Genomic DNA, 27,771 nt, shown 5'->3' with positions numbered 1-27,771 from the left:
TGGCAATTCTTATGTACTCTTGGCCATTTGTTTTGGTCTTGCCCTGCGGGTTCAGGCCTTTTGGACTTGCCTGTTTGCATTTATTGGATACATTTGGAGGATGACTGTCCGTTTTTCACCTGAACTTCTTTTTGGAGTCTCTCCTCCCCATCACCCTCGATAGCCTGGCATGAGGGCTTTCCTGCGGTGGTCCATTTTGTCTGCCCTCAAATGTATTCTACTGCAATGGTTGGAGCAAGAAGCTCCTACACTTTCCTTGTGGAGGATCCAGATGATTACTTTGCTTGCTTGGGAATGTCGGAGCATCCTGGACCTCGCTTCTGAACGTGGTCTCTGCTTTACGGCTACCTGGGAACCCTTCTGGAACACTATGACTCCTGTGGCCAGGTGTCAGATTCTGAATTGCTGATTGTGTGGTTCTTCACATTTGTATTTCCCCTTTGTTTTACTGTTTTTAATACACTGTTTGGTTCCTTGTTATTTTAGTAGTGGGACTCCGGACAGCGTTGGCAGGTGTTTGTACATTTGAAAATTGTTTGAGCTACATTTATCAGAAGGATTGGTTGAATTGTGCATTTATCTTGGCTCAATAAAAATCATTTAAACATACAGAAATGTTCAGGGTACATGTGCCTAGTAAAAGACACCACTAAGATTGCATTAAATCAGCCAGAAAACAGAATGCAGAAGTGACTGAAGTGAAGGTCATGTTGGTAATGGCTTACTTCCACTGTAGGAAGCTAAGAAAAGCTTACTGGGTGAGAGAGCCAAGTTTATTTAGAGTTCATCAGCTTACTAAGCACTTTCTTACAATATTAGGAAGATCTTTTTCTAAGAAAAAAAGATTTCCAAACCTTATTAAGTTCAAATCAATTCACCCCCTTCCCCTCGGCATATGGCCATTCTCAGCTGAAATGAAACTCCAGAGTGAGAGGGAAATAGGATGAAGTTAAGAGGCAGTGGATGTGTGGAATAGACTTTCCTTTCCTCCCTCCCATCCCTCCATGCAGCATAACCCTTGCCCAGCTTCTGTCCATCCTTCCCTCCCGAACCCCTGCCGACCCTCCCCGCCAACCATGAGCGAGCCCTACCTTCAACCGAAGCAGTGTCGGGCCAGTAGCACTCTAAACAGGCTGCTTGGCCTTGCCCATCGGGGATTTCACTCTGCATAAAATATAAGTGAAGCAACAATAATAATTACATCATTAGGTCATTCTCAGTGGTATAGGTATTGCTCTATGCGATTCCTTTGGGGGTTGGTGCATTTGTATGTAAGCCGAGTGATTGTACTCTGATTTGACTGTGTAGGTCTTTCCTATATAGTGATGGAATTCTTTTCACTCTTTCATAATTGTTGCTTTAAATTTTGTAAACAACTTAGAACAGATGACAATCAAATTTTTAATAAACCTGCTAATATTTTTTTGTGTTTTAATAAAATAAAATTGTAGACATATCAATAAACTTGTCCCTTCTGTTCTAAGCTTTAAGTCAAAGCAATGTTCACTTAACCACGGAGGCTTTGTCTACTGTTGGTATTGTCGCAGAAAGCAGGATGTCTACAGTATGTTCAAATCTGCAGGAACATGGCAAAACTATGGGCAGACTAAGTTCTAAAACCAACGTTGGACTAGCAGTAGGCTAAATAAGATAAGTGTTGCCGATACCATTATTGGGCCACCAGATTCTATGCAAGGCAATTTTCTGATGAAACTGCATTTTTGTAAAACAATGAAATAACATGGCTATAGAGCATTAATATAATATATTTAAGGTCAATGAGAGAATTACATTAATTTATTTTCTCACATAGTGTTTTAATTCAGAGACATACATATAAATAAATAATTAAATTACAAATTTTTATAAACATAAGTGTTATTAATAAATTACTAAATAGTGAGTCTTTTAAAGTTTAAGAGAAGGAGGATGTGGTATAAATGATTACACATTGAGAACAGAATGTGGACCTGGGATGATGTATGTTATGTGAGGTCCTATGCACTGAGAACCATCAATATATGATATACCCTCCTCCTAGTGTATCACCTAAGACACTAAGGATTGTTTACTACGGAGATAAGATAGCTTTTAGAAATGTGACAAACTAAATTGATTTATGGATTGTTAGGCACTAGTTGGCCATTTTTGATTATCTATAATAAATTATTTAATATCAGGTAACCCTATTACTCTGCTAACATAAAACTATGGGATTGAGCAGCCTGGGTCAACTACTGGATAAATTGTAAGGAGTGGAGGAAGTTGGTATACTATCTTCTGATTACTTTCACTACCCTTGGTTGTGTGGTTTTATACATGCAAAGGCCATGAAAGGCTCGAGAGGAGACTCCGATTGAGATTGCTATGCCTCCTTGTGCCATCCCTATACATAGTTTCAAGTGAAATAGCAAGCTTAAATAATTACCAAAGCGGCGTACATTGCAATCTATAGAGCATTACTCATGCAAGGTGATCCTCCAATTAAATATGTAGCAGCCTGGGAACAGGCAATGGGTCTTCACTATGAAACAAAGGTTTGGGGTAATGTTTACATTGTTCCTTATAATTTCTATGGCAAGTTCTATGGTAGACAGGTTTGTCTTGTGACAGTGTGATGATCTAACCACATACTTATGTATGCGCCTGAAGCCTGCTATGTAGTGTTTTTATTGCTTTTCAGCCACTTGTCTTGCATCTCTTCCATTTTTATGTTCCACTCCCCCCTGATATGGCTTCCTCTTTCCACTACTTTCAAATATCTGTCATCCTGCAAACTTAAATCTCCTGCTGCCAAATCCACTAACAGGCACCACTCCTCCCTCTTATCTTGTGTTCTTCCCCAACATGTGGGCACTCTTTCCATTTACCAATTCCTCTTCCTTTCATCGAGCATCTCAACTGTCTCCCCTTCCTGCCACACCAAGTCCTTTCCCATCAGGTACATCTAGATTTCAAAAAATAAACTCTGGTCCAGATCCCCCTTCAGCTCTGTCCCTCAGACAACCATGCCTCTCTTGTAAAGCTCAACTAACATTCTCAGTAGGTTAATGTGTTGGGCAAACCTCCAAGGCAGTTGACAGAAGGAAGCAAGTCGGATAGTCAAGGTGCAGCCGTGCCTTCCTCCTTCTCCCCCCCCCTCCCCAAATACTCATCTCTCAAAGAACACATGTATTCTGATGTCTCCGTGCGGACTTCAGTGAGAGAATAAAGTGGACTAATTGGCTGTTGATGATAAACAATCTGGCCTGCACAATGACTTTTGTCATGCCCCATAGTACACCAGCAAATGGAGGCTATCTTTCATGATGATGCACATAATTAAGAACATAACATAATTCTCTAGAACAATGGTTCCCAACACTGTCCTGGAGGACCACCAGCCAGTTGGGCTTTCGAGATAGCCCTAATGAATATGCATGAAAAAGATTTGCATATAATGGAGGTGACAGGCATGCAAATCTGCCCCATGCATATTCATTAGGGCTATCCTGAAAACCTGATTGGCTGGTGGTCCTCTAGGACAGTGTTGGGAACCACTGTTCTAGAACACCAATACCCAACCCAAAAAGGTTTGTTACTACTTACTCCAGGGACATGAACACATGTTACTTCAAAGGGGAGTTATGGTGGCAGTATGGCAGGGGTTCTCAAACCTGTCCTGGTGGAATGCCAGCCAGTCAGGTTTTCAGGATATTCCCACTGAATATGCATGGGAGATTTGTATGCCAAGGAGGAAGTTTGTGCAATTGATTTCATGACTATTCATTTTGGATATCCTGAAAACTGGCTTCTGGAAGTCGAGCTGGCTCTTCTTGTTATATTTCAGTAGCAGGAAAGACTACTGTGAATGCTGCAGCCGTTTCAGAAGTGCCTAATGGTATCTTGGAAGGTGACAGGTTATTTTACTAACAGGAGAGATTAAGGTAGCCTATAGCACCCCACATTATGCAGTCCCCAGCATAGCTCATTGCTTGCGATACAAATGCTTTATACACAAGTGTGTAATTTTTATGCAAACCATACCTCCTCGGCAGAAGTGAGTCTTATACAGGATAGAGTAGTATCTGCACCAGGGTATGAGACTGAGCAGGGCTCAAAGTATTAGAGAGCAAGGAGAGCATGACATAGTGGTTAGAGCTACAGCCTAAGCATCCTGAGGTTTTGGGTTCAAACCCTTGCTGCTCCTTGCAACCCTGGGCAAGTCACTTAATCCTCCACTGCCATACTGCCATACATTAGATAGATTGTGAGCCCACCGGGATAGGTAGAGAAATGCTTGAAGTACCTGTACGTAAACCGCTTTGGAGTGTAGTTGTATACCACCTATTTTTGTGTGTGTGTGTAGCTTTACAAGTCCCAATCCCTTTCCCATTGACAGTGACATTTAATTCATCATGGCAGCCAAGTGAAAAGTGGTCTTCCTAAATGCAGACCTATTTCTGGGGCCAGATAAGGGAGAGGGAAAGAAAGCCTAACCCCCACATTATGCATATTTGCTACAGACTAGCTCAGCTCATCACCAGGAAATCAAATATAAAGAAGGTATATAGCAATGTATGAAACCACTCATGATATGTACATTCATATTTTTATTAAAGTATCAAAAACAAACAAATATTTTAAACAAAAAAAAAAAGTTTCATGAACTTAGTCTCATCACTTTCTCTGAACTTTAGACACATACAGAGCAGCATCTAGCAGCTTTCTCCTCTTTATGGTTTTCTCAAATGCCTTAAAAAAACAAAACAAAACCCAAACAACTCCGTACCATTACTTTCTGCCAAAAAATGTAATGCATTGGAAGAGATTTGAGAGGAAACAAAAAAAAAAAATACTTGTACCTTAGGAAGCACATAGCCAGACGGTAGATATTTAGGAGTGTAATGAAAGCAAAAAAAAATATGACGCCTGCGTCACTATAATATATTGAGGAATCATTAAAACAATCCTTGAGACATTAACTTCATAACGATGCTGCACTTAGAATACAATCCAGTATTCAATGCTCCTACCACATCACATCCTGGTAACCTTTCCCCTTCATCAGGTTATTTGAAGATAGGCTGAGCACAATTCCAATTGCACAATATAATATTTATTGGAAGACCATGTCATACAAAAACATACTTCCTCTGTTCCTATGGCACCTTTACCTTAAGCCAATCACCCCCTCCACACAAGTAGAAGAAGGTATCAGCTATTAATCACATATACTTTTTTCAGAGGTGTGAATGAAATGTAGGACAATTAGAATATCTAGAATACAATCTGATACAATGGAAAAAAAATACACCAAAAGCACTGCTACAGAATATGGGGGGGGGGAGGGAGAAAGCCATTGTGGCTGGTTTTTGATGCCCATGTCCAGTTCAACTAGTTATACCTCACACAGAATTCTAAATTTAGGTATCACGGTCGATCCTTGATGCTGTATGAAATTCAACAGTGGCCAGGAACCTGGTCTGTAGGAGTTGGTTTATGCTCTTTTTATAGTCTTATGATGGCTAGATAAACATTCAAACAGCTGGTTGCACTAATCAAAGTACAAACCAGTGCTAGGCCTCTGTTTGGTGTGAAGCTAAGAAAGCAAATAAAATGTTAGGAATTATTAGGGAAGGAATGGAGAACAAAACAGAAAATGACTGTTACTGCTCGATAGTGTGACTGCACCTCCAATATGGTGTGCAATTCTGATCACCACGTCTCAAAAAAAAAATAAAAAAATGCAGAATTAGTACAGCTACAGAGAAATAAAGTGATAAAGGAAAAGGGATGACTTCTCTGAGGGAAGGCTAAAGAGGCTGGGGCCCTTCAGGTTAAAGAGATAGCCAAGGGAAGATTGATGGACCTCTATCACAAGTAGAGTGGAATGGGTAGGCATGAATCACTTGTTTACTCCTTCTAAAAATTACAAGGGGGACATGCAATGAAGTATTTAATACAAATCAGAAAAACATACCGTTTCACTCAACATGAAACTAAGCTCTGGAATTCATTGCTGGAGAATGTGGTAAAAAGCAGTGAAGATCTATCAGGGTTAAGTACTCCATAAACCATCAAAAGGTATTGGCCACTGTTGGAATCAGGCTATTGACTCGGACCCTGGTATGGCAAAATGCCTCTTTCTCATTGTTCTGCTTACAGAACCCCTCCAGTTGTGTGCTGTTGCTGCACATTAATAAAACTAACAAAAAAAAAAAATTTCCATAGGTCAGATTCAGCTATGGGCATAAAATTATAAGCTAATAAGGAGCTCTGCAGATTTCATGTAGGCCATGAGCCTTTGACTGATGACCACTAGTATAGGATATTCCATCTCTCTAAAAAGGAGAGAAAAAAGGAGGGGTGGGGAGAGCAGCTTTGGTATTCATTCCATAGTATTTGCAATGTTTATTTGTCACCATTCTCAGGCATTTAATATCCTACTTTCCAAACAGCTCATTACAGTAAAATGCAGCAGCATTGTGGTATAATAGAAGGATGTCTAATCCCTCAAAGGCAAGGAGTCAATGAAATATTTCCAAGGGCCAGGTTCAGGAAAAGCTTGACCCCCTCCCCCACCAATGGTGCTAATTCTGCACCGCAACGGGCTCAAAGGTGACAAAGTGACAACCCTGAACTTAGGGCATCTTTCCTTCAAAACATGGATTTCACTGCATTAGCTCTAAAATTTTGTACGCTAAATTTGTTTTACATATGCAAGATCTGTGGGCTGCTCAGAGCAGAGCAGCTGTCACCATCTTAAAAGCAGTGGGTGTCCAAACCGTTTCACTGGAAACAGATGCTTGCAGCAAGTCACAAGTCATCTCAGAGTTTGTAGTGGAATTGTGCTCAAACACCCAACCCCTATGGCGCTCAAACCATAAAACTATGCATGGTACTGGGGAGGGTACAGTAAGACATGTTACATAATAGTATGCTTGCTGATACAGAACAGAGTGCATGATGCTCTTAAAATGCTTATTGTGCTTCCTCTGCCATCATGGAGAGGCCCTGTCCATTAGGCCAGACTGCCCATAAACTGTGCGTTCTTATGAGTCACATAGTTTTGCTTCATGAACAAAACTAGTGAAAAAGTTTTCTAGCAGCAGGGATCCAACACATGTGCAACTCCTGGGAGCTGCATGGGTGGGACAGGATGTATTAAACACTGGAGCCAAGGAAAGGACTTCTTGCACGTACAATGCCAGAGTCACAAGCTATGGTTGTGAGCAACTGAGCCACGCCTCTGCTTCCTGCAGATGTACGTTACTCCCGTCTCATGGTTCAGCAGCAGAGGTGCACAGGGCCCATCAAGTCCCATCCCTCATGACTTCAGGTTTGGTTTTTTTTGGTATTTTATGCCGGACAATGAGGATTCTTGGAGTTCCTCAACTTTGCCGTTTAGCTCTGCAATGTTCCTTCTTTGATCTGCTGGATGAAAAGGTTTCTCTCGTCCTCTGGTGTCCTTCCATTCTGTGCTCGGACTATGCAAGTGGGCCGATGAAGGTTGAGCATGTATATCAAATGTTGCTTCTCATTTTTCAGTTCTTCAATCTGGGCTTTTAACTCTGCATTGATTGATTCCAGCTTTTCCGACTCCTAAAAAAAACAAAAAATCAGTTTTTATCAGACTAACCATGCTCTATCCTGGGTCTATGTATCAAGATGATGCATGCTCGGGGGAAGGAATCCTTATTCTCATACCATTGAAAGGACAACTTTGGGCTATTAAAAACCGAAGGTCGCATCCCTCAGTGGCTGAACATCCTGCTTCTCAATCTCATTGGGAAATTATCTGCTAGTGGCAAGAACAGTTTGAATGATTCCATGTTTGTGCATTTAGGTTGTCCCAGGGTTTAATTTGTAAACAATCGGGGAGGGGGCAGGAGAACGGGGCAAATTAGAAAGCAGAGGTAGGAGAGGCAGGGAAGAACATCCCACAGCTCTGAAGTCTGGAAAAACACAAAAAAATGTTGGCTGTGTGTTCTGGGCCATTTCCCCAGAAATTAAATCTCTGATAATGCCTAATTGTACCTGCTCAAACCAGGAAACTGCTTACCGCTGGAGGCACATGCAGCCACAGCAGGGAGATGAGGGAAGAGGCCTAATCCTATACATTACACTTGTGATGTGTGGTTAAACTTGTTTTAAGGAAGCCTATAGGATTGAAATAGTGTGGTATAAAGGTTTGTGTGATTCTGGTATGCCTGGGGGGTTGCTTATGTTCTTTCTTTGGAAAAATTTTGCGGATTGCGACTGGATGGCTCAGAGCTTGTCCGCCTCAATTTTCTTTTTCTGTGTTTGCCAGATCGTTTTATTGTTCGAGTTTGTATTCTCTGTATTTGGACCTGGTGTATTTGTACTGCTGGATATCTGTGTCATCTGTGTTGCAATTGCTACTAATAAAAATTATTTTTAAAAAAATTGAAGGTAAAACAAAAAAAAAAAAGAAAAGTTTAGCTTTAAGAAACTTTGAAACTCTGAAATTGGCAACACATTAATCCCTGCCCCACAGCTAATGAGGAAGATATACACATTTGAATGGGATGACTTCCTACAAGGCTTGTACTAGTAATATGGATAGTTTGGTGCTGCTTCTGGTCTGAACATTCCCTCTTTCCCCTTTGGGCTTCTGTTTACAGTTAACATTTTTATACCCCCTCCACATGCCAGTTTAATCCCATCCCTATCTAGTCAACACGAGAGTCAATGATCTGGGCAGACCTTAACTTCATGAGCCTCCTTAAATGCCAGTTGGTTTCCTCCGACCTCAAGAGGTTGAAAATGGGAGATGCAGAGAGTACCGTACTGCCAGCGTGTGGCAGTCACAAGCCAACAGTGATCCCAGCCAGCCAATTTTAAGACTATATATACTGTGTTGAAGGGGGGTTAATTATGGCTTTATTCGCGGTGTCACCATGTTGCCGGAGCTACTGTAGATATGAATTATGTTAAGCACTTTGATTCTTATTTGATTTCTGTGAATGAGCAAAAGCGGTGGATTTTGGAAACGGATTTGTTTGTATTTTGTTTTTTCCAGATAACTTTGTCCTGATGTAGATTGCAAAACATGCATATCACAGTACGTTATTAAATGGCAGTTTGCTACTGAACAGCTCAAGATAAAGTTTGTTTCTAAATCAAATCAACATGAAGTTCTCAAGGACTCATAAGAATCCAGGGTCTTGGATTCATTGACTTTTTCTTATGTTCATGGTGTGATGCGATGGGCGGGGATTAGGCTTGTGCTGTTACCACCTTTGTTTTTGTTCCAACTCATGCTACCCAGTTGCTATATATTTATATCTCTCTATAAATATTTTTATTTATTTATTTCTCTCTTGTTCGGATCTGTCTAGGGGGTGCTATGGGGGGATGAAAATTGGATGACACAAGTTGTACTATTTGGTTGTTGTCTGCATTGTTTTGATGGAAGTCATCAATAAAAATTGTTAAATTAAATCAACATGATCTAGGCCAGTGGTTCCCAACCCTGTCCTGGAGGACCACCAGGCCAATTGGGTTTTCAGGCTAGCCCTAATGAATATGCATGAAGCAAATTTGCATGCCTATCACTTCCATCATATGCAAATCTCTCTCATGCATATTCATTAGGGCTAGCCTGAAAACCCGATTGGCCTGGTGGTCCTCCAGGACAGGGTTGGGAATCACTGATCTAGGCACATGAAGTTTTTTTGTATTAAGCCAATGGAAGAAACTAGCAGCAGATTATTATTCAGCGAGAAAGTGTTTCCCATTTTGAATGCCGCTTCTGAAGGCTCTTCAAAGAGGAAAAAAAATTTTTTTTTAAATTGTTGTTCATTTATCCTCCCCACCTCCCTTCTTTTTATAAAACTATAGCGTGGGTTTTAGCACCAGCCGCAGCGGTAACAACTCAGACACTCAGAATTCCGACGAGCATCAGAGCTGTTGCCGCCGGGTCTGGCCCCAAAAACCGCACTACAGTTTTGTAAAAAGAGAGGTTAAGTTTTATGCCTGCCTGTGCTTCACAAGTTTGGATGTGACTAGCAGCCAGTTTTGAAAGTCGGTGACCAAGTTTCGAGGTATTGATCCCATTTATAAGTAGGATCACAGAACTACAGTATTTATTTTTTTTTTTTAATTCTTTATTTATAATTTTCCAACATTTGACAAAAAAATCAGTCAAAAGCAAAAATACAATGAAATGTAAACATTTTCATCATAAAGCAGGGGTAGGGAACTCCGGTCCTCGAGAGCCGTATTCCAGTCAGGTTTTCAGGATTTCCCCAATGAATAAACTGTGCCGAGCTCCACTTCCGTGGAGATGATGCGGTATATAAACTTAAGGTTTAGATTAGATTAGAATATGCATTAAAAGCAGTGTATGCAAATAGATCTCATGCATATTCATTGGGGAAATCCTGAAAATCCGACTGGAATACGGCTCTCAAGGACCGGAGTTCCCTACCCCTGTCATAAAGGGTCAATGACAGTTGATCCTTACTTTTAAGATAAACATTAAAGTATGGTTAGTCCAAAATTACTGAATAATAGACTGAGAAACATAAGGGTAACTAAAAGAGAAGAAAATACAGACTCGGCTTGACAGCCCCAGAACCATTAATTCCTGAGCAGATCTATTGGGTTCAATCCTCAAGGTGAGGAGGTTAATTGACCTTTAGGAACAATAAGGACTACAGTATTTTTATGCACATAGGGTTAGATTCAGTAAGTGACACTCATAATTTGGTGCTCAATGCAATTCTATAATTGGCACTCAAAGATGAGCACCCGTTATAGAATAGCATTAGCAGCTATTTCAATGCCCTGATTTGGGCACCAGGACTTACCTGCTGAAGCCAGGTAAACTTCCTGGTGACCAATTTCGCAGCACATTCCTGGTATTCTATAACACTGAATACAAACTTTAGAAACACCCCTGACCCATGCATGCACCTTCCATGGCTGTACCCCCTTTAGGTTGCATACATTGTTACAGAATAGTGTGTAGTAAGATGAGCACACAAATTCTAAATCTGTGATGGGTTGTAATGTTAGAGATAATATAAAACAAGTGTCAAATTCTGATATGTTTTGAAAAATTTGACTTTTTTTTTTTTTTTAAATAACTTGTATGATTGTGTATTTTGGGAAAGTTTAAGAATTGCATGATAGTATTTAAGACCAGGGTGCATTTATTCACCCATGTTTTTTCTTTTGTATCCTACATAGGTTTTTGGTTGAGGGATATGTTTAAATAAAGAAATAATTAAATGACCCTGGTACTTTAGATAGATTGTGAGCCCACTGGGACAAATAGGCGTAATGCTCGAGTGCCCAAGTGATAGGCTGTATATAAATGCCTAAAAATAAATAAATAAAGTGCCCATTGGCAGCCATTTATTGTCCCTATAATTTACACCAGGATTTTACTAAGCTACTGTAGATGTTTCTACTGTGGCCTGGAGCACCAAGAGGGAAATTCTATAAAAGGCACCTAAAGATAGGTACCATATAGGTACCAAAACTTAATTAGTATATTGGCTTCAATTATGAGCTTCAATAAGCTCATAATTGATGAGAAAAATAAAAAAAATTGGGTGATAGGCATCTATCTTATGGCATCTAACTCCAAAGCAGGCATGTTTAGGAGCAGAAGACTTAGGCGCCTTTAACGTAGGCTTTTAAAATCCTGGCCTACATTGTAAGTGCCTAAGTCTCAGTTAGGCACGATTCTGTAATGGGTGCCCAAGTGTGATTGCCATGAAATAGGTGCCTAACTTTAGGCTCCTATCTTTTCAGGCACCCAATTACTGAATCTGTCCCTGAATGCTCCAACGCACATAGCATTCCTATGAGCGTTGGAGCATTTAGCGCTCTGGGCCGTGGTAGAAACCTCTACTTTGGCTTAGTAGAAGGCGCTCTTAGGCACATATCTTGGATTGGTGCCCAAATATCAGCACCCAACTTGGATGCTATATATAGAATCCAGTGGATGTGTACATTATATGCATTTGTATAAACTACACCTATCACCTGCATGCTAACACCACTGTATTTTTATTAAGATGTGCCAATTGCAAAACAAATCAGCAAGTTTTAAGGCCTTTTTAGGTTTTTGCAGGTTTTGTGCACCGATGCCTGCAAAGGCCTAAAAGGCTTAAGAACAAACGCATTAAAAGTATGGGAATACTTTGTAATTGGGTTGGTTTTTTTTTTCAGATTCCATATATGGGTTACTATACTGTCTTAGTGGGAAGGGGTAAAACGCAGATCTCACGGATGGGAAGGTAAGGTGGGAGGGGAGACAGAGGGGCAGTGTGGTCTTCTTGTAGGGGTTGGGGGTTTGGGAGACATGGTGGGCCTGATTAATTGTTACAGAAATTATTGTTCTTGTATGATGTTTGTACTTTTCTTTTGATTTTAATAAAATATTAAAATAAAAATAAAGTATACTAGTTGCAAAATAACAAAAGCCAGTGTAGTACACAATGCTGGGAAAGCTCTCTGAACAAGAGTTCACCTGTGCCGAATGGAAATACTCAGCAACCACATAAGAAAACCCTTGTTACATTGGTTCAAACTTACCTCCTCATTTTGAGGAGCAGATTAGGACTTGGGGGTCAGTACAGCAGCTGGAAAATCAGTTAGGTGAAGCTATTCACTTTCCAAAGAATTTCTTAATCCCCTTTATAAACCACAATTTAAAAAAAAATAAATAAATATCTTAGTCCTTTAAAAGTGCCTAGGACAACCTATAAGAGTAGTATAATTTTAAAACATATTTCTTTATCTGTGTGCCATGAAGGTATACCTTCAGCATCTTGGAAATACAAGTTTTGTCCATCCATGGTTGTACCTTTTCTAAAGCTTAGCTTTGATCACTGTGTGACTAAGACAGCTGATGTTATTTATAGAAGTACCTGTTTTATGGTCAATGACAGCAGTCGTGATGACTATTTAAGCAGAATGATATTCACAAATCACTTGTTTCTGGGCTGTTTAACTGCAGTGTCTACTTATATGTCGTGTTCTACTTCCCGAGTGGTGTCCACCCCCTCCCACCTTCAACTGCACCAAAATTTAAAGGCTTCACAAAGTGAATTTTTCCCAATTTATAGCCTTGAGATCAGGATTTCCAAGGTATATCGTGAACTCAGAAGCTGAAAGCTCCAGTTTGTCAACATTATGGAGCACAAAAATGCAATTGATTGACTTAGAATTGTAGAATACAGCTGCTGGTACTTTATATGCACTCTTTTTAGTTAAGACTAATGAAGCACAGTCATTGCCAAGAACTGTCCCAGCACAATTATAATTAGCATTTCCCACGAGCGATTTTACAACTGTTTTAGGTTCTTTTTAATTCACTTCCCACTTTTAATCCAGCCTTTACGGTGACAGACTTCTAGCTGGGGTTAAAACACAGCTCCCTAGGTTATGTTCACCCCTGACTACATGTCTTACCACTAGGTGTCACTCTTACAAAATGATCAGGACTCCTCCCCCCAAAGGGGAACAGCCCTGGCATCAGCTGCCCTAGGGGTTAAAAGCAGATTGGAAAACCAAACTCTAATCTCCTGTATGCAAGGCTGGATCCTGAGAACATGTCTTAGTTGTATGTCATTTCAATTTTGTTGAGGAACAGATGTAGCAGGGAAATCCAAAGCTCTCTATCATGAGCAATGCTGTGCCTATACTTGATCGGCAGTCAAACTTCATTCAGCTATGGAATGATGTCTTTAAATATGGACAACTAAGGTTTTCAAGCTTATTGGAAGGTAAATAAAAAGCAAGTCTAATCAAATCCATAGCATGTTAATTCATCTGCTGTGAAAAGCAGAGCGGTTTTTGGTATATAGATTTATCCACTAGCTGAAAATCACTATAGAAAAACAGTAAGGCGGCAGCAACTCTTAGCTGAAAACACAGCGCTATAACACTACCTGGCCCCTGTAGCTAGCAGATAAGTCCCTGCAGGGTTTTACAGGGAATAGACAGCAGTTTGGGATGGGGGATTGCACTGTACCCCAGGGAAGTGGCTGGATTAGAAGTTGTCTGCCAAGGAAGGATTCTACTGACCCTGTCCAGAACAAATGGTATGTATTTACAGAGAATCCCAGTTCATTCAGAACTGATGACAGAGGAGATTAGGCCTGCCGTACGAAATGCTTCTCATGCCAGCCTTGCCAACTCCTTTAAGTCTGAAGAAACTGTCAGGACTCGGGAGCAACCAATGGCTAGAAGAAACCCATGACTATGTACAAAGATCAAAAGGGAGGTGGGGGAGGACTGAGGAAAGAAATACCCTTGTTCTGTACAAGCCAAGACCTGTAATACTCAAAGATGCATGTGAAATCTATACTTGCAGTCGATGCATCTAGGGACTTACTTTTTGCAAGCATTCTGTCCGCTCTTTCTTCTTGTTTCTACATTTTGCAGCTGCAATTTTATTTCTCTCTCTCCTCCGTCTTTTTCTGTCATCCTCAGGGGGAAACTGTCAAAAAATAAAAACTCAAACTCAGAAAGACTGGTGGGAGATAAAACCCAGAAATATACTTATGCCCAGATTCTCTAAAGTCAGCGCACATTTAACAATGGCACTAAACCTTTGTTAAATGCACATATTTTATTGCCCAATTATCAAAACGGCTCACCGTGGTCTTTTCCATGCTTTCTAGCAGCCTCTGATTGTACTGTGCAAATGTAGTACAATGAGGTCATTAATATTAAAACTATAAAAATGAGTTCTCCAGGCAATTCTCAAAAAGGAACACCCTGCCATTTATGAGGAATTGGGGGCCAATATTTATCTGCAGGGTCTAAGCTATCATATACTTACTTTTCTGTCAGTGCCCAAGTACTGCTTGGCTCAGGCACTGACAAGAAAATAAAGCAGTTCAGATCTGCCACCACAAATGGACCCGATTCTCTTCTCCACCCTCCCCCCCCCCAACACAGATGACTCCCCGAACCTCATGCGGTAGATCAGCAAGAGGGACACCCACTCCCTCCTCCAACAGGATGGGGGACTCCCCCCAAGCTGAGGGATCCCCCTGACAACCCCCACCACACCAAGCCCCCAAGACAAAACCCTGGTGGTCTAGTGGGCCATCCCCCCTCTCCAATCCCCCGTACCTTATTTAGAAGAGCAGCAGAAGGGATGCTCACTCCCTCCTGCCAGCAGATCCACCTCTTCAAAATGGTGGGCCTTCTCCTTCCCAGTGCATCCTGGGTGCACTGGCAGGGGCCCAAGGCCCTGATTGGCCCAGGCACCCAAGACCCCTCCCCCTAGTGGTCTTAGGCACCTGGGCCAATCAGAGTCTTGGACCCCTCCCAGTGCAACCAGAATGATGGCCTTAGGTATCTGGCCAATCCTGGTGCATTCCAGAATGCACTGTTGGCCCAGGTGCCTAAGGGCTTTCCTATGGGCGGGGCCTTAGGCATCTAGCCAATCAAGGCCTTAGGCCCCTCCTCAGGGCATCCCAAAATGTACATGGGGGTAGGGCCAATGGCAGGGGTATGGACCCAGCCCTAGTGGGTCTACTCAGTTGGGGCTAGCATTCTTAGTTTTGGAGGGGTTTTTTTTTAACTTGAGTTTTCCATCTGTGCCCGAGTGCCAATTGGCTCAGACACTGACAAGAAAGTTAGCTCAGAGTAATGAGCAGCAAATTACTGCCATGATTTTAACATGGCATGAATTTGCATGCTCATTACTTCAGCGCATGCTGTGCTAGATTTGCAATAGAGTTTTTCCTCCACCATGAATCTTTTGAGCACAGACCCACTTTTGAGCCAGTAAAAGTAGTTGTAACGGTACCTGCTGTCCAGTGCCTTATGATTTGGCAGCAATACTAACAGATAATTTCTCTCCCAGCTTCCACTGTGGCAATATATCTGCAGCCCTTTATCCGCTAGATTGTATATAGGTCACTGATCCCAAATGTACTCAGACAAAACTAGTCAATTAATTTGTGTGCACAGCTGTCCTAGTTGCTATTCTATAACATCTGTGCCTAAATTTCATAGTGTGCAATTCAAAATGGGCATGGCCATAGAAGGGGCATGGATAGATCAGGGACATTCCCAGTAACAAAGCACAAGGTCATAGAATGAATCGATTTGTGTGCCCAGCTGCTATCATTCAGGTGTGAGGATTTTACACTAGGTTTCAGGAAGTTTAAATCCTCAGGTCCAAAGTTGGGTGCAGGAATCCATTCTACGTGCTATCAAACTTTGGGCAACAATTAGGTTGCAAAAAGCAATGAAATGACCTTTGGAATTAAGAGGAATTCCAAATCTGTTAAGTACATTTTTTAAAAGTGGAGGTCATATCAAAAGCATCCTATATCCTATAGCTATGTAAAATTTACACGAAAAGGCATTTATTCATAAGGTATATAATATTAAATTGGGGGAAAAACCCCTTGCATTTATTTATCCAAAGAACAACTTTTCATACTTACGGATAGTGCAGCACATACATTTTTAATATAAAATACTTTTAACAGGTTTTGGAAATTACCTCTTCGATTGTCACAACAGATAACTGCCTGAAGCAAGCAGCTGAGCATCCTCTGAATGCCAGGCTGCCTCATCTTTTAGAGCCCCACCAAAGCTTAAACTTGTTTTCTGGAATGCAGATAATCACATGGTTATCAGCAGCCGAGGAGAAAACAGGTCCAAACACTGTTATTTAGCATTGCATCACAATTTTAAGACACGACTGGGTTCCGTCTTTTGCCCCCCCCCCACCCTGAGATTTATCATGTAGTACTTGTTCAGTCATTAGTGAAGCTAAATATATTTTAACAGTATTGTTTTAATAGAGAATCAGTCCATGAGCCTGAAGTTTTTCAGACCTCTGTACGGACAGCAAGGTTTTGGTACAGGCTGTTCTTAAACATTCTCCAGTGATGACAGTATTCAGTATACTGGAGGTATAGCCTAGTGGTTACAGCAAGGGACCAAGAAGCAGGCAGGCCACGGAACAAGTCCTGTATCTGTCAATGATGCTCCTTTTGACCTTGAAGCGACAGAGGGTAAAATAACTTACTTATGTACCAACTTAGACTAAGCCCTCTAGAGATGGGAAAATATTGAACCTGAATATAACTTGCTTTTACCATAAAAAGGTACGAATTAAAACTAGGAAATACCCCTACAAGTAAGAAATTAACAAACAGTTTTAGTTTCAAAAGCTAGGTCTGGCAATAAATGAGATGCAGAGCAGATAGAAAATCAAGTTGCTCATGACTCAGAGGCTCAGCTTAGTTATTTACAACACAGATTTAATATAGGATTCAATTGCAAAGCAACATTCTAGGTTTACAAACATCTTACAGAGCAAGTGTTTAGATCAGTGGTTCCCAAACCTGTCCTGGGAACCCCCAGCCAGTCAGGTTTTCAAGATATCCCTAATGAATATGCATGAGAGAGATTTGCATACCTGTCACTTCCATTATATACAAATCTCTCTCATGCATATTCATTAGGGATATCTTGAAAACATGACTGGCTGGGGTCCCCCAGGACAGGTTTGAGAACCACTGGTTTAGATGAACTAGCCCAGGGATCTCAAAGTCCCTCCTTGAGGGCCGCAATCCAGTTGGGTTTTCAGGATTTCCCCAATGAATATGCATTGAAAGCAGTGCATGCACATAGATCTCATGCATATTCATTGGGGAAATCCTGAAAACCCGACTGGATTGCGGCCCTCAAGGAGGGATTTTGAGACCCCTGAACTAGCCTGTCTGAAAATTGTTTCTGTTGGGTTAGAATGGCATGTGAACTTTAATCAGATTAAAAGGCTTTCCAGGGGTTGGGGGGGGGGGAGGAGAAGTAGAATCATTTTACCTCAGAAACAAATCAGTCAGACTTTATTGGACAATGCTGTGATAAAAGCATAAAATGACTTGACACGAGTCGTGTTTTGGCCAACAGGCCTGCATCGGGAGTAGACAGCGGACCAACAACCAGTCAGATTTTATTGGACAATGCTGTGATAAAATGTTCCGATGTATCTCAGTACACAAAAAGGTACTTGTATCGAAGCTCTCGCGATACCGACAACAATCGTCAGTAGTGAAAGTTTGGTGCCTTTATCAAGGCTTTGACATTTGAGCAGTGTATTGCAAACCATGTGCTGCGGCAAGATCCTGGGTGTGCCGCTGGCTCCAGCTGACTGCCTGTAGAACGTGCCTCTCACTGTGAGAGGCACATCCTGTGTGTAGTTAGCTGGCAACCGTACCTCTTCTCATCGGTGCTTCTCCTCCTCCAGCAACCCCCAGTGGCGGCTGGTCTGGATGCAATGGCGTCATGCATGTGCGTGATGTCATCACATCAACATCTGCACATTTCTGGGTGCCCTCCAGCTGCAGCCCTGAGTTTACTGTGCTGCCGATTAAAAAGTTTACGGGACACTGCATTTGTGATGCTTTCACTCTTGGAGTTGCCATTTGTATCATGAGAGCTTCGATAACGAGTACAATTATTTTTCGAGTACCGATACATCAGAACATTTTATCACAGCATCGTCCAATGAGTCGGACTGGTGAGTGTTAAAAATTTGATATTATCGCTTAATCAAATATCTAAGCAGTGTACATGTTCGTTATTACCAAGACAGACTGACAGAATATGAGGAAAGGGGAGAGAGAAATACAATAATTGAAAGGATTAAGAAAAACATTAAGAGGGAAGCACAATAGGAAGGGTATTAAATCTAATGTGATGTTGGAAGCTTACATACCGCATTAATGATCAAACTCATCTTTAAATTAAAATGTTTTAAAATTTGATTTAAATTTAGTAAGAGAAGATTCTTCATGAAGATGCACTGGCATATTGTTCCATAATGATGGAGCAGTGATAGAAAATAGATTTTCTTGTTGTATCTTATACTATATGGCGTGATGATAGCATTAGTAATAGATTTGAATTGCTTGAACAGTGATCTTGTAGGTGTATATGGGGTGAGTAATCTGTTAATGAATACTGGAGATTATGGGCTCCTTTTACTAAGGTGCACTAGTGGTTTTAGCGCGGACTACAATGCTGCGCATGCTAGACGCTAACGCCTCCATAGAGATTGCGTTAGTATTTTTCGTTTAGCACGTGGTTTGTGCGCACTAATCTTCAGTGTACCTTAGCAAAAGGAGCCCTATGTCATTCTGGATTTGAAAGTTAGAAGTCGAATGGTATAAATTAATCTATGAGAAATGGGTCTTTGAAAAGTAATGGGGGTTACATGATCAAATATTTTTGCTTTGAATAAAAAAGTTTAACAGTTTATTTTGAATTATTTTTGGCTTATTCCTCGATACAAGACATTACGATAGTCCAACTGAGAAATGACTAGTGAATGTATAAGGATATTTAAAGAGGAAGTTTCAAGGAGATTGGAGGTGGAGCAAATCATGCTAAGTCTATAGAAACACTTTTGAACCACTGTACCGATTTGTGGATGAAAAAAGAAAAGATAAAAAAAAATTGTCGTCTAAATGTCACACCAAGTAATTTGATTGTAGTCACTGATTGAATTGCTGTGGAAGTCAGACAAATAGGGGAGACTAGATTTTCCCGACTGTTGGTCCACTGTCCACTCCGTTTCTTCTGTTGCTCCTCTCAGTCATTTGTTCTTCTGTTCCTTCTGCTACTTTACCTCACCATTTATACAATCAGGTGCAGCTTAGACAGAGCTTTTAATGGCTCATTTTCAGAGTTATCTAGGCACCATTTCTGACCATCTGCTACAGCAGTGTATCACAAACTGTGTTGCCGCCCAAGATTCCAGGTGTGCCATGAGACACTGGCGCTTGTTCACTGCATACAGGATGTGCCTCTTGTGGCGAGACACACATCCTGTAGGCAGTCAGCCAGCGCCAGCACCTCTCCACCTCTCCGTGCGTCTTCCCTTCCAGCACCCCGTACTGGCAGCTCAGGGCCCATCTGGAGGACCTTCGCAAATGCAGACGTCGATGTGATGTCATGCATGTGAGCGACATTGAGTCAACGTCCAAGCACTTCCAGAGGCTTAGAGTCATGGCCACCATGTTTAGCGTGCTGCGGCTTGGCAAAGTTTTCGGGACACAGTGCTACAGTATGCACAATACCCCCACACTGAAATTACACAGGCCATTTTGAAGCTTGGCCCCTTTAGTGAATTGAAAGTACATTCGAAACAGGCTTGTAGAAGCCAAGAATAGTCAAACTTACCTCTGTTTTGAGAAGAGACATTTGCAAGGGCCCTTCTGATACAGTAACTGTGTCCAGCACAGATGGGAGTCTGTTAGCCAGGCATTTATTCTGGATGGCAAATCTCAATTCTTCTCTCACTAGCGGAGTCAGGTTCGTGAACTCCTCAAATCCAAATGACATTGTGGGAGACAAACAAGGAACAATTGCAGATGCACTCACTTCGGATGCAGTTCCCTGGGCTGGGTGCTGGAGCATCATTTTGCTAAAATGCAGATTTGATAAGATGATTCCTTTAACCCTTTTCTTTAAAACAAGATTTTCACGCAGTGAAAAGATTTTCAAACAGTGTTCACACTGAGTAACCTTGGGCAAATTTGCCCTATGTTTCAGTCTTCCTAACAGTGACTACATAATATTGTTCCTTCATGCCTTCTAAAATCTAATATACATTGACAGAAGCAGACAAGCATCATATGACTATTACATCCAAATGATCAGTCATCATCCCTAAGTGGCTGCATTCATGTTTCCTGCTGAAAAGCTAGGATACACCAAGACCATCTTACTTTTAGCTAATAAGTATACTTTTGTTAAATTCAAAGAGGGATATTGAATGTCTTTGAGTCACAAAAAAAAATATCAAGTTTTCATTTATTTACAGTGACAGATTAGAGAAACTGGGCCTCTTCTCCCTCGAACAGAGGAGATTGAATGTTTCGATCATGTCCCCTCTCAAGGTACTGAAGGGGATAGACTTAGTAGATAAGGACAGGTTGTTCACCCTCTCCAAGGAAGGGAGAAGGAGAGGGCACTCTAAAATTGAAAGGGGATAGATTCCGTACGAACGTAAGGAAGAAGTTCTTCACCCAGAGAGTGGTGGAAAACTGGAACGCTCTCCTGGAGGCTGTCATAGGGGAAAACACCCTCAAGGGATTCAAGACAAAGTCAGACAAGTTCCTGCTGAACAAGGATGTACGCTGGTAGGGCTGGTCTCAGTTAGGGCACTGGTCTTTGACCAATAGGGCCGCCGCGTGAGCGGACTGCTGGGCATGATGGACCCCTGGTCTGACCCAGCAGTGGCATCTCTTAAGTTCTTAATTTTCTATACCATTCTCCCAGGGGAGCTCAGAATGGTTTACATGAATTTATTCAGGTATTCAAACATTTTTCCCTGTCTGCCCTGGTGGGCAATGGGGGATTAAGTGACTTGCCCAGGGTCATAATGAACAGCGTGGGTTTGAACCCACAACCCCAGGGCACTGAGGCTATAGCTTTAACCACTGCACCTGCACTGTGCTATGTCTATGCTGGGAGTCCCAGGAGATGTAAATCTAAGCTGCCTGACTAGATGGCTGTGCAGATTGATACATCAACTCACGCTGTTGCCTTGCATGGTTCTTATGCATTTTATGAATGCATAGAAAGTTTAAATAATTATTCATAATCATCAATTGTTGACAAAATGCACTGTATTTGTATTATGACTGTTTTGATTATGTCTTAATTGTAAACCCACAAGCTATAAGATTAATTCCATGATGGACTGCTGGTTTTTGTCCAGATACCTATTTTGTGATTGCTTTCTAATTTTATGCTTTAATCACCACCTTGGGGCTTTTTACTGAAAGGCAATTGATCAATCGAATCTACATAATATTGCTACAGCCCTACCATGAAGCCTTGTCAGGTTAATAAGTAGAAGTGAGTTTCCAGCTAACCCAACTGATTTAGTTCCAGCAATCTACCTTAGCCCTGTATACCCTCACTCATACCAAAAGAATTGGTGTGGGGGAAAGGGGGAATCTATTCAGAGACATCTCCAACTATATGGATTGTAATGCCTTGACCTGTAGGAATAAGAACAACTACTAGTTCCCAAAATTTTTAATACAAAAATCAATGCTTCTCTTTCTGACACATAAGACAGCTCACTTTCATGCTTTCTTGGGCTTCCTTTGAGAATTGCATCAAAATCTGCATTTACAACTATCCCATTTTAAACACCAACCCTAGAGAGGGGATAAGATGTGCCTGGGCCCAGAGCTGAAACTTGTCAGTATTTCCTTCAGATCTGCACAGACCTGGTGGAGTAGTTACTAATGCTATCACTACCGCATTTATTGCAGAGACTAGTCATTAAGCCCGTTACATTAACGGGTGCTAGAATATATGTCTGTCTGTCTTTCTTTTTCTGTCTCTCTCTCCCTCCTGCTATCTTTCTTTCTGTCTGTCTCTCTCCCTGGCCCCCTTTGTCTGTCTGTCTTTCTGTCTCTCCCTGCCCCTGTGTCTTTCTTCTTTTCTTTCTGTCTCCCTTCCTCCCGCTGTCTGTCTGTCTTTCTTTCTATCTGTCTGTCTCTCTCCCAGCCTCCTATGCAGCAGCATTTCTCTCTCCCCCCACTTCCCTGTGCAGCCACAGCAGCATTCCCTCCCTCTCCATATCCCTCCCTCCACACCTCTTCCATGTGCAGCAGCAGCGTTTTCCCTCCCCCCCTTTCCCTTCTCACGGTCTAGGCAGCTTCTTTAGTCCGTTGCCGCCCCCCCTTCCCTTTCCTTCCCGCGGTCCCGACAAACCTGCCGACTCCAGCCTGCAGCACTCTGCACACGCTGCTTCGGGGCCTCCTACTGCCCTGATTTACTCTGCCGTGTCTGATGATGTCATCAGAGACATGCCAGAGTAAATCAGGGCAGAAGAAGGGCCCGAAGCAGCGTGTGCAGAGTACTGCAGGCTGCTGGAGTAGGCAGGTTTGGAGTCGGGACAACGGGAAGGGGGAGGGGCGGCAAGACGTCGGGAGAACTGAGTTACTGAAAAGCAGTGAGTCCAGCAATGGCGACCAGTGCTGCGAGTGTAGGTAGGAGCTGGGGACTCGCGCATGCACACTCCTGCTTGGCCACGGACCTACAGAACATGGAACAGGGAATACAGAACACGAAAGTTGAAGTGCGCATGCGCGGCTAGCATTTTATTATATAGGATTATCCTTTAGAAGTTAGAGCACTCTCAGAAGCCTTAGAAAATTATGGCTACATCTGGCCACTAGATGTCACCACTGCATGATTACTGCAATTCCCTCCATATTATCCCTGCCGCTTATTGGCACAAGGAGTAGCGAGGCCTGCCAGGACATACCCAGGTGGTTGCATGGCAGCACACAGCAGTTTTGAGTCTGATCTTAAGAAGACTAGAAAGACATGGATTTTTGTTAGACCAGAACTGCTAAATGCTAACCCCGACTGTTCACTTATACTAATGTGTCTAACCTATAGTTCAGCCCTGAAATTAATATATTTACAACATTGATACCATAAATACAGTTTTACAATAGCAAGGACATAAAAGCACGTTATATACACATTGTGAGCACGTGTGTTGAAGGCACATCTTATGCGTGCCCATTAACAGTATAAAATATAAAAGAGAGGGCATCAAAAAGATGGGGCAATGGTAAAATTTTCATTCCTCACAATTAAAATATGTACAAGCTGGGTCAGAATTTTATACAGCACCATCCTAATTTATGCCTCACATTTGCGTAGTCTGCTGCTACCTCTCCACAAAGCATCAAGGGATTGCGCTCCAATGTACCATTTAAAAGCGCATGAAATACCAGTGTTTGTTAACTGCATGTGCTCGTGCCACCAATGGTCAACGTTATGGATGGCGGCTGTAGGCTACGATTTATGCAGGCTGCCCTTTCCCTGGGAGGAAGAAGAAACGATGATGGCGATCGAAGGAGGGAGGATCAGCTGCCACGGAGGAGTCTCGAGTAGCAAATCTGGTGCACGCGCACTTTGCCGCTGTATCAACTGTACTATTCTGCGCGTGTGCGAGAGTCGCTCTCACAGCGATCAATCAGATGGGAACGAACCTCTGTGCAAATCATTTGCATGAAAACTTGTTTGAGCATCAATCGCTGTTTTGGAATCGCACCCCCCCCCCCCCCCCAATAGTCAGCCTATAGCAATCCACATGGTCTTATCAAAAGTGTTTGGTGCATCTAGCCTTTAATCACACCGAGTTTCAGCCCTGGTGTTTGACAAACTACAGGAGCCCACAATAGCCATACCATTACTAATCTATTTCATTTAGGGATAATTTATACTGTACTACAAAGTAGAAATTTTCTCACGCTTGATATACTGCATGTCACACACAATGTACTGCTACTTAGTTTACAATTAGTTTACAAGACGTTCAAGAGACTAGAAGTTACAAAAAAGGATAAATTGCACAACAAAGGGATGGGTAAACAAGAATACAACAAAAAAGGGAGGGGGGGAGAAAAGAGAATAGGCAGGATTCAAAAAGGGACTAAGAAGAAGAAATCACGAAAAGCAGATGAGTCAAATTTTAATCACTTTCTTGAAGCAGGAGAAAGGGGATAGCTGCTTGATCTTTAAAGGGAGAATGCCACAGCTATGGACTCAAATAAGGCAGCAGTGGCCCTAGTGGTGTCCACCTTGGGCACAGGCATGGTTGGAGGCAGAAGGGCCAAGATCTTGGAGACCACTGCAGGGAGTGGGAGGGAGCAGAGGGAATAAGTGAATCAAATACCGAGACACACCCATTGCAAGACCCCTAAATATCAGGCAGAGCACTTTGGATTTAATTATGGCTGTGATTGGGAGCCAATGTTCTAACTGAAGACAAACAAGTGAGCCAACATACAACAGAATGATTAAGAAGCCGTGAATGTACAACATGTAAAAGCTCCTGTATGAGTCAGATTTAGATATAAGCAACTGCTTAGGGCACCAAAAAAACACCCAAATTAAAGAGAGACACCTATTCCCTTTACTTTAGGGCAGGGGTGTCCAACCTTTTGGCTTCCCTGGGCTGCATTAGCCGAAAAAAAAATGTTTCTGGGGCTGCGCAAACACTGCATCAAGACAGAGGAGGGAGCTGGCAAGACATTAAACACCCGGGGGCAGCAGAGGAAAACACTGCATCGCCCTCGACTGGGGCCGTAAGTTGGACACCCCTGCTTTAAGGCATGCACTTCAAGATGGTGTCGCTGTGATATGGACCTCTCTCCAGTCTTGCCTATGGCTACCAGAACTTTAAATTCAGCCTTGAGAATTTGTCGCTGTTACCAAGTTTCAGACACCACTTTTTAGCTGTTTAGTAGGCATATCTGTGTACTTAGCCTGTATTTAAAAATGTATTCCATGCCAAAAACTTGGCTTATAGTTATATAACACTAATCAGCAACAGAATCATTGAACTTCTGAATATTAAGGAGTAAGTTCATTTTCTCTTGAGGTGGTGATGCACTCCTTCCCCCCTCCAGTTCCATTTTGGTTTATTTCATAACACGAGGGAATTAATCATAGCTAAATGCTGAATCACGTTTAGAAGGTTAAAGAGAGGTGGCACATTTTGCTCTTCATAAAGTTATGAAAGCAGGTCTTTTGCTGGCTCATGTCATGAGAATACCAAGAATCAGCTTGCCTGTAGCCACCACATGTGCTATATAACCTCAGGCTGCTCCACTTTCATCCCCGCGGTGCTCGGGATGGGGGTGTGGGGGGGAGGTCACGGCCTCTGCACACTCCCAATGACCCCAGGCGATGTGACGTCACATCACACCCGCTTCCGGCTTCAACTGAAGGACTGAATAGTTCATGCGGCACGAAGTACGGTGACGTCACAGAGCGACTGCTCCGGACAGTGACTCGCGATACCCAATCGGCAGCTCCCACAGCTATCAGGTAACGCTCCAGAATCGTATCTGTCTGACGGACCTAATGCGAGTCCGTAATCGGGAGCGCTGTTACAATCGAGGATTTTGTAGCCATTTATTATGGCCAAAACCATAACTATACTAAAACTATGAGAGTTTTGAAGCGGCAGCACCTAGGCAATGGGAATCAGACGATACCCAGGATATTTTATGTTGCTATTAGTAACAAGCAAAGGTATATTAAAGTAATTTTTTTTTTTTTTTAAATAAAATCAGTTACTAAATGCAATGAAGTAATCTAGCTTCCGTATTAATCCAGTTGGCTACTTGATAAAGGTTAAACCAAAATATAGCAATACTTTATTAATAAGTTTCTGGAGTTAAACACCCCCTTCCTCAGAACTGAAAACGGAAAAAGAATATATATATATATATATATATATATATATATATATATATATATATATATATATATATATATATATATATTCTTTAAGTCCAGATGAAGAAGAATATATATATCCAATAAAGTCTTATAGAAAATCAAAGATTACATTAGATTATATATATATATATATATATATATATATATATATATATATATATATATATATATATATATATATATATATAATGTAATCTTTGATTTTCTATAAGACTTTATTGGACCTTGGTCGTTAATCCGATTACCATTCTTAAACAAGAAGTTGCCTAGGGACTATTCTTTAAAGTCCAGATGCAGAAGATCGACCGCGCTCTCTATTCAAAGAGAAGTTCTGTTTTCATTACAAAGTTAAGACAGACAGGCATTATGCTCAAAGTATAGGAGATCCCCTGCTATCTAGTCCTTGTTTGTATCCTGGAAGTTGATAGAATCGTAGCGTTATGGGGCAACAAATAACTTTTGACCGAGCCTGGACTTTCCAATCCCCCCCCCCCCCCCTCAACACACACACACACCCATCGCTTCGGTCCTCCGGGCTATAAAATTGTCGATGACAAACAACAAACCGAAACTGTTACAAAGCAGTTTCATCAGAATCTTTTCCTAACTCCTCCAGGAAGTTACTTAACTCGCAAGGAAACAGCGAGCTTGAGCCCGATCCCAAGGAGACCCCCCCTCTCCTCCAGAACTACCCCCCAAGAGATGCAAGCAGCAGACCCCCCCCCCCCCCGAACCGTGAGCTTCGCTAGGCGCTGAACGACCACCTCCTCACAACGCCACGTTAACTTTTTCCAGCAGACGAACGCGAGATACCTACCGTCCTCCCCATCGCCAGAGTCCGAAACCAGGCGTGGTACCTCGCACGCCTCTCCACAGCCCAACTCCCATGAAAGTCAGAAAACCTCCCCCTCCCCAGATTGCAATGGTCAGGGGATCACAGCTACTCACCTCCCCCGAGCGTGAAGCAGGGCTGGCTCCGGAGCGTTACGATGCGACCTGGCCGCGATGCGCCGCTGTCACCGCTCCTCCTCCTGTCTCTCTTACTCCCGGCCCCGCTCTTGCATCACCTCTTTATATAGGCGAGGGCGCAGCTCTGGCATGCGCTCGGGCCGCGCGCCGCCGGCTGACGTCATCCTATTAATAGCCTCGGGAGCGCTCTCCTTAGCGCTGATGCAAGCGGTGGCCGGAGGGAGCCTCTCTCCATAAGAGGCCTGTAAGGGATCGGATTGCCGCCGAGATTTTTAACTCCTTCGGGGGTCAGTGCTGCGCTCTAAGGTCTTACAGGCCGTGGCAAAGACCGGCCGCACATACGGAGTAAGAAGTTAGCGAGCTCCAGCTCCTGCTTCTTCACCGCGGCTTTCGTACCTAACGACCAGGATGTAAAAAAAAAACCAACTTGATATACTTTAGAAAACATGATCCATTACGAAAAAAAAAGTTGACACACGAAACAAATCATTTCTATTGGATTTCCGTAAA

General features: G+C 42.2%; 1 protein-coding gene across 1 annotated transcript; it reads right to left on the bottom strand.

The window, feature by feature from the left end:
* Nucleotides 1–4,577: 4,577 nt before the first annotated feature.
* Nucleotides 4,578–27,366, bottom strand: ATF3 (activating transcription factor 3). The gene is made up of 4 exons (XM_033937238.1): nt 27,241–27,366; nt 20,185–20,428; nt 14,360–14,464; nt 4,578–7,584 (listed from the first exon to the last, which is right to left on the bottom strand). Exons 2-4 carry the CDS (start codon nt 20,422–20,424, stop codon nt 7,387–7,389), a joined length of 543 nt encoding a protein of 180 aa, XP_033793129.1. The 5' UTR covers nt 20,425–20,428; nt 27,241–27,366; the 3' UTR covers nt 4,578–7,386.
* Nucleotides 27,367–27,771: the final 405 nt, after the last annotated feature.

Source organism: Geotrypetes seraphini, chromosome 3 (genome assembly GCF_902459505.1).
Source record: "Geotrypetes seraphini chromosome 3, aGeoSer1.1, whole genome shotgun sequence".
In the NCBI taxonomy this organism is placed as follows: domain Eukaryota; kingdom Metazoa; phylum Chordata; class Amphibia; order Gymnophiona; family Dermophiidae; genus Geotrypetes; species Geotrypetes seraphini.
Note: the sequence above shows the minus strand (reverse complement) of the source record. Positions and strands in the feature narration are given on the sequence as shown.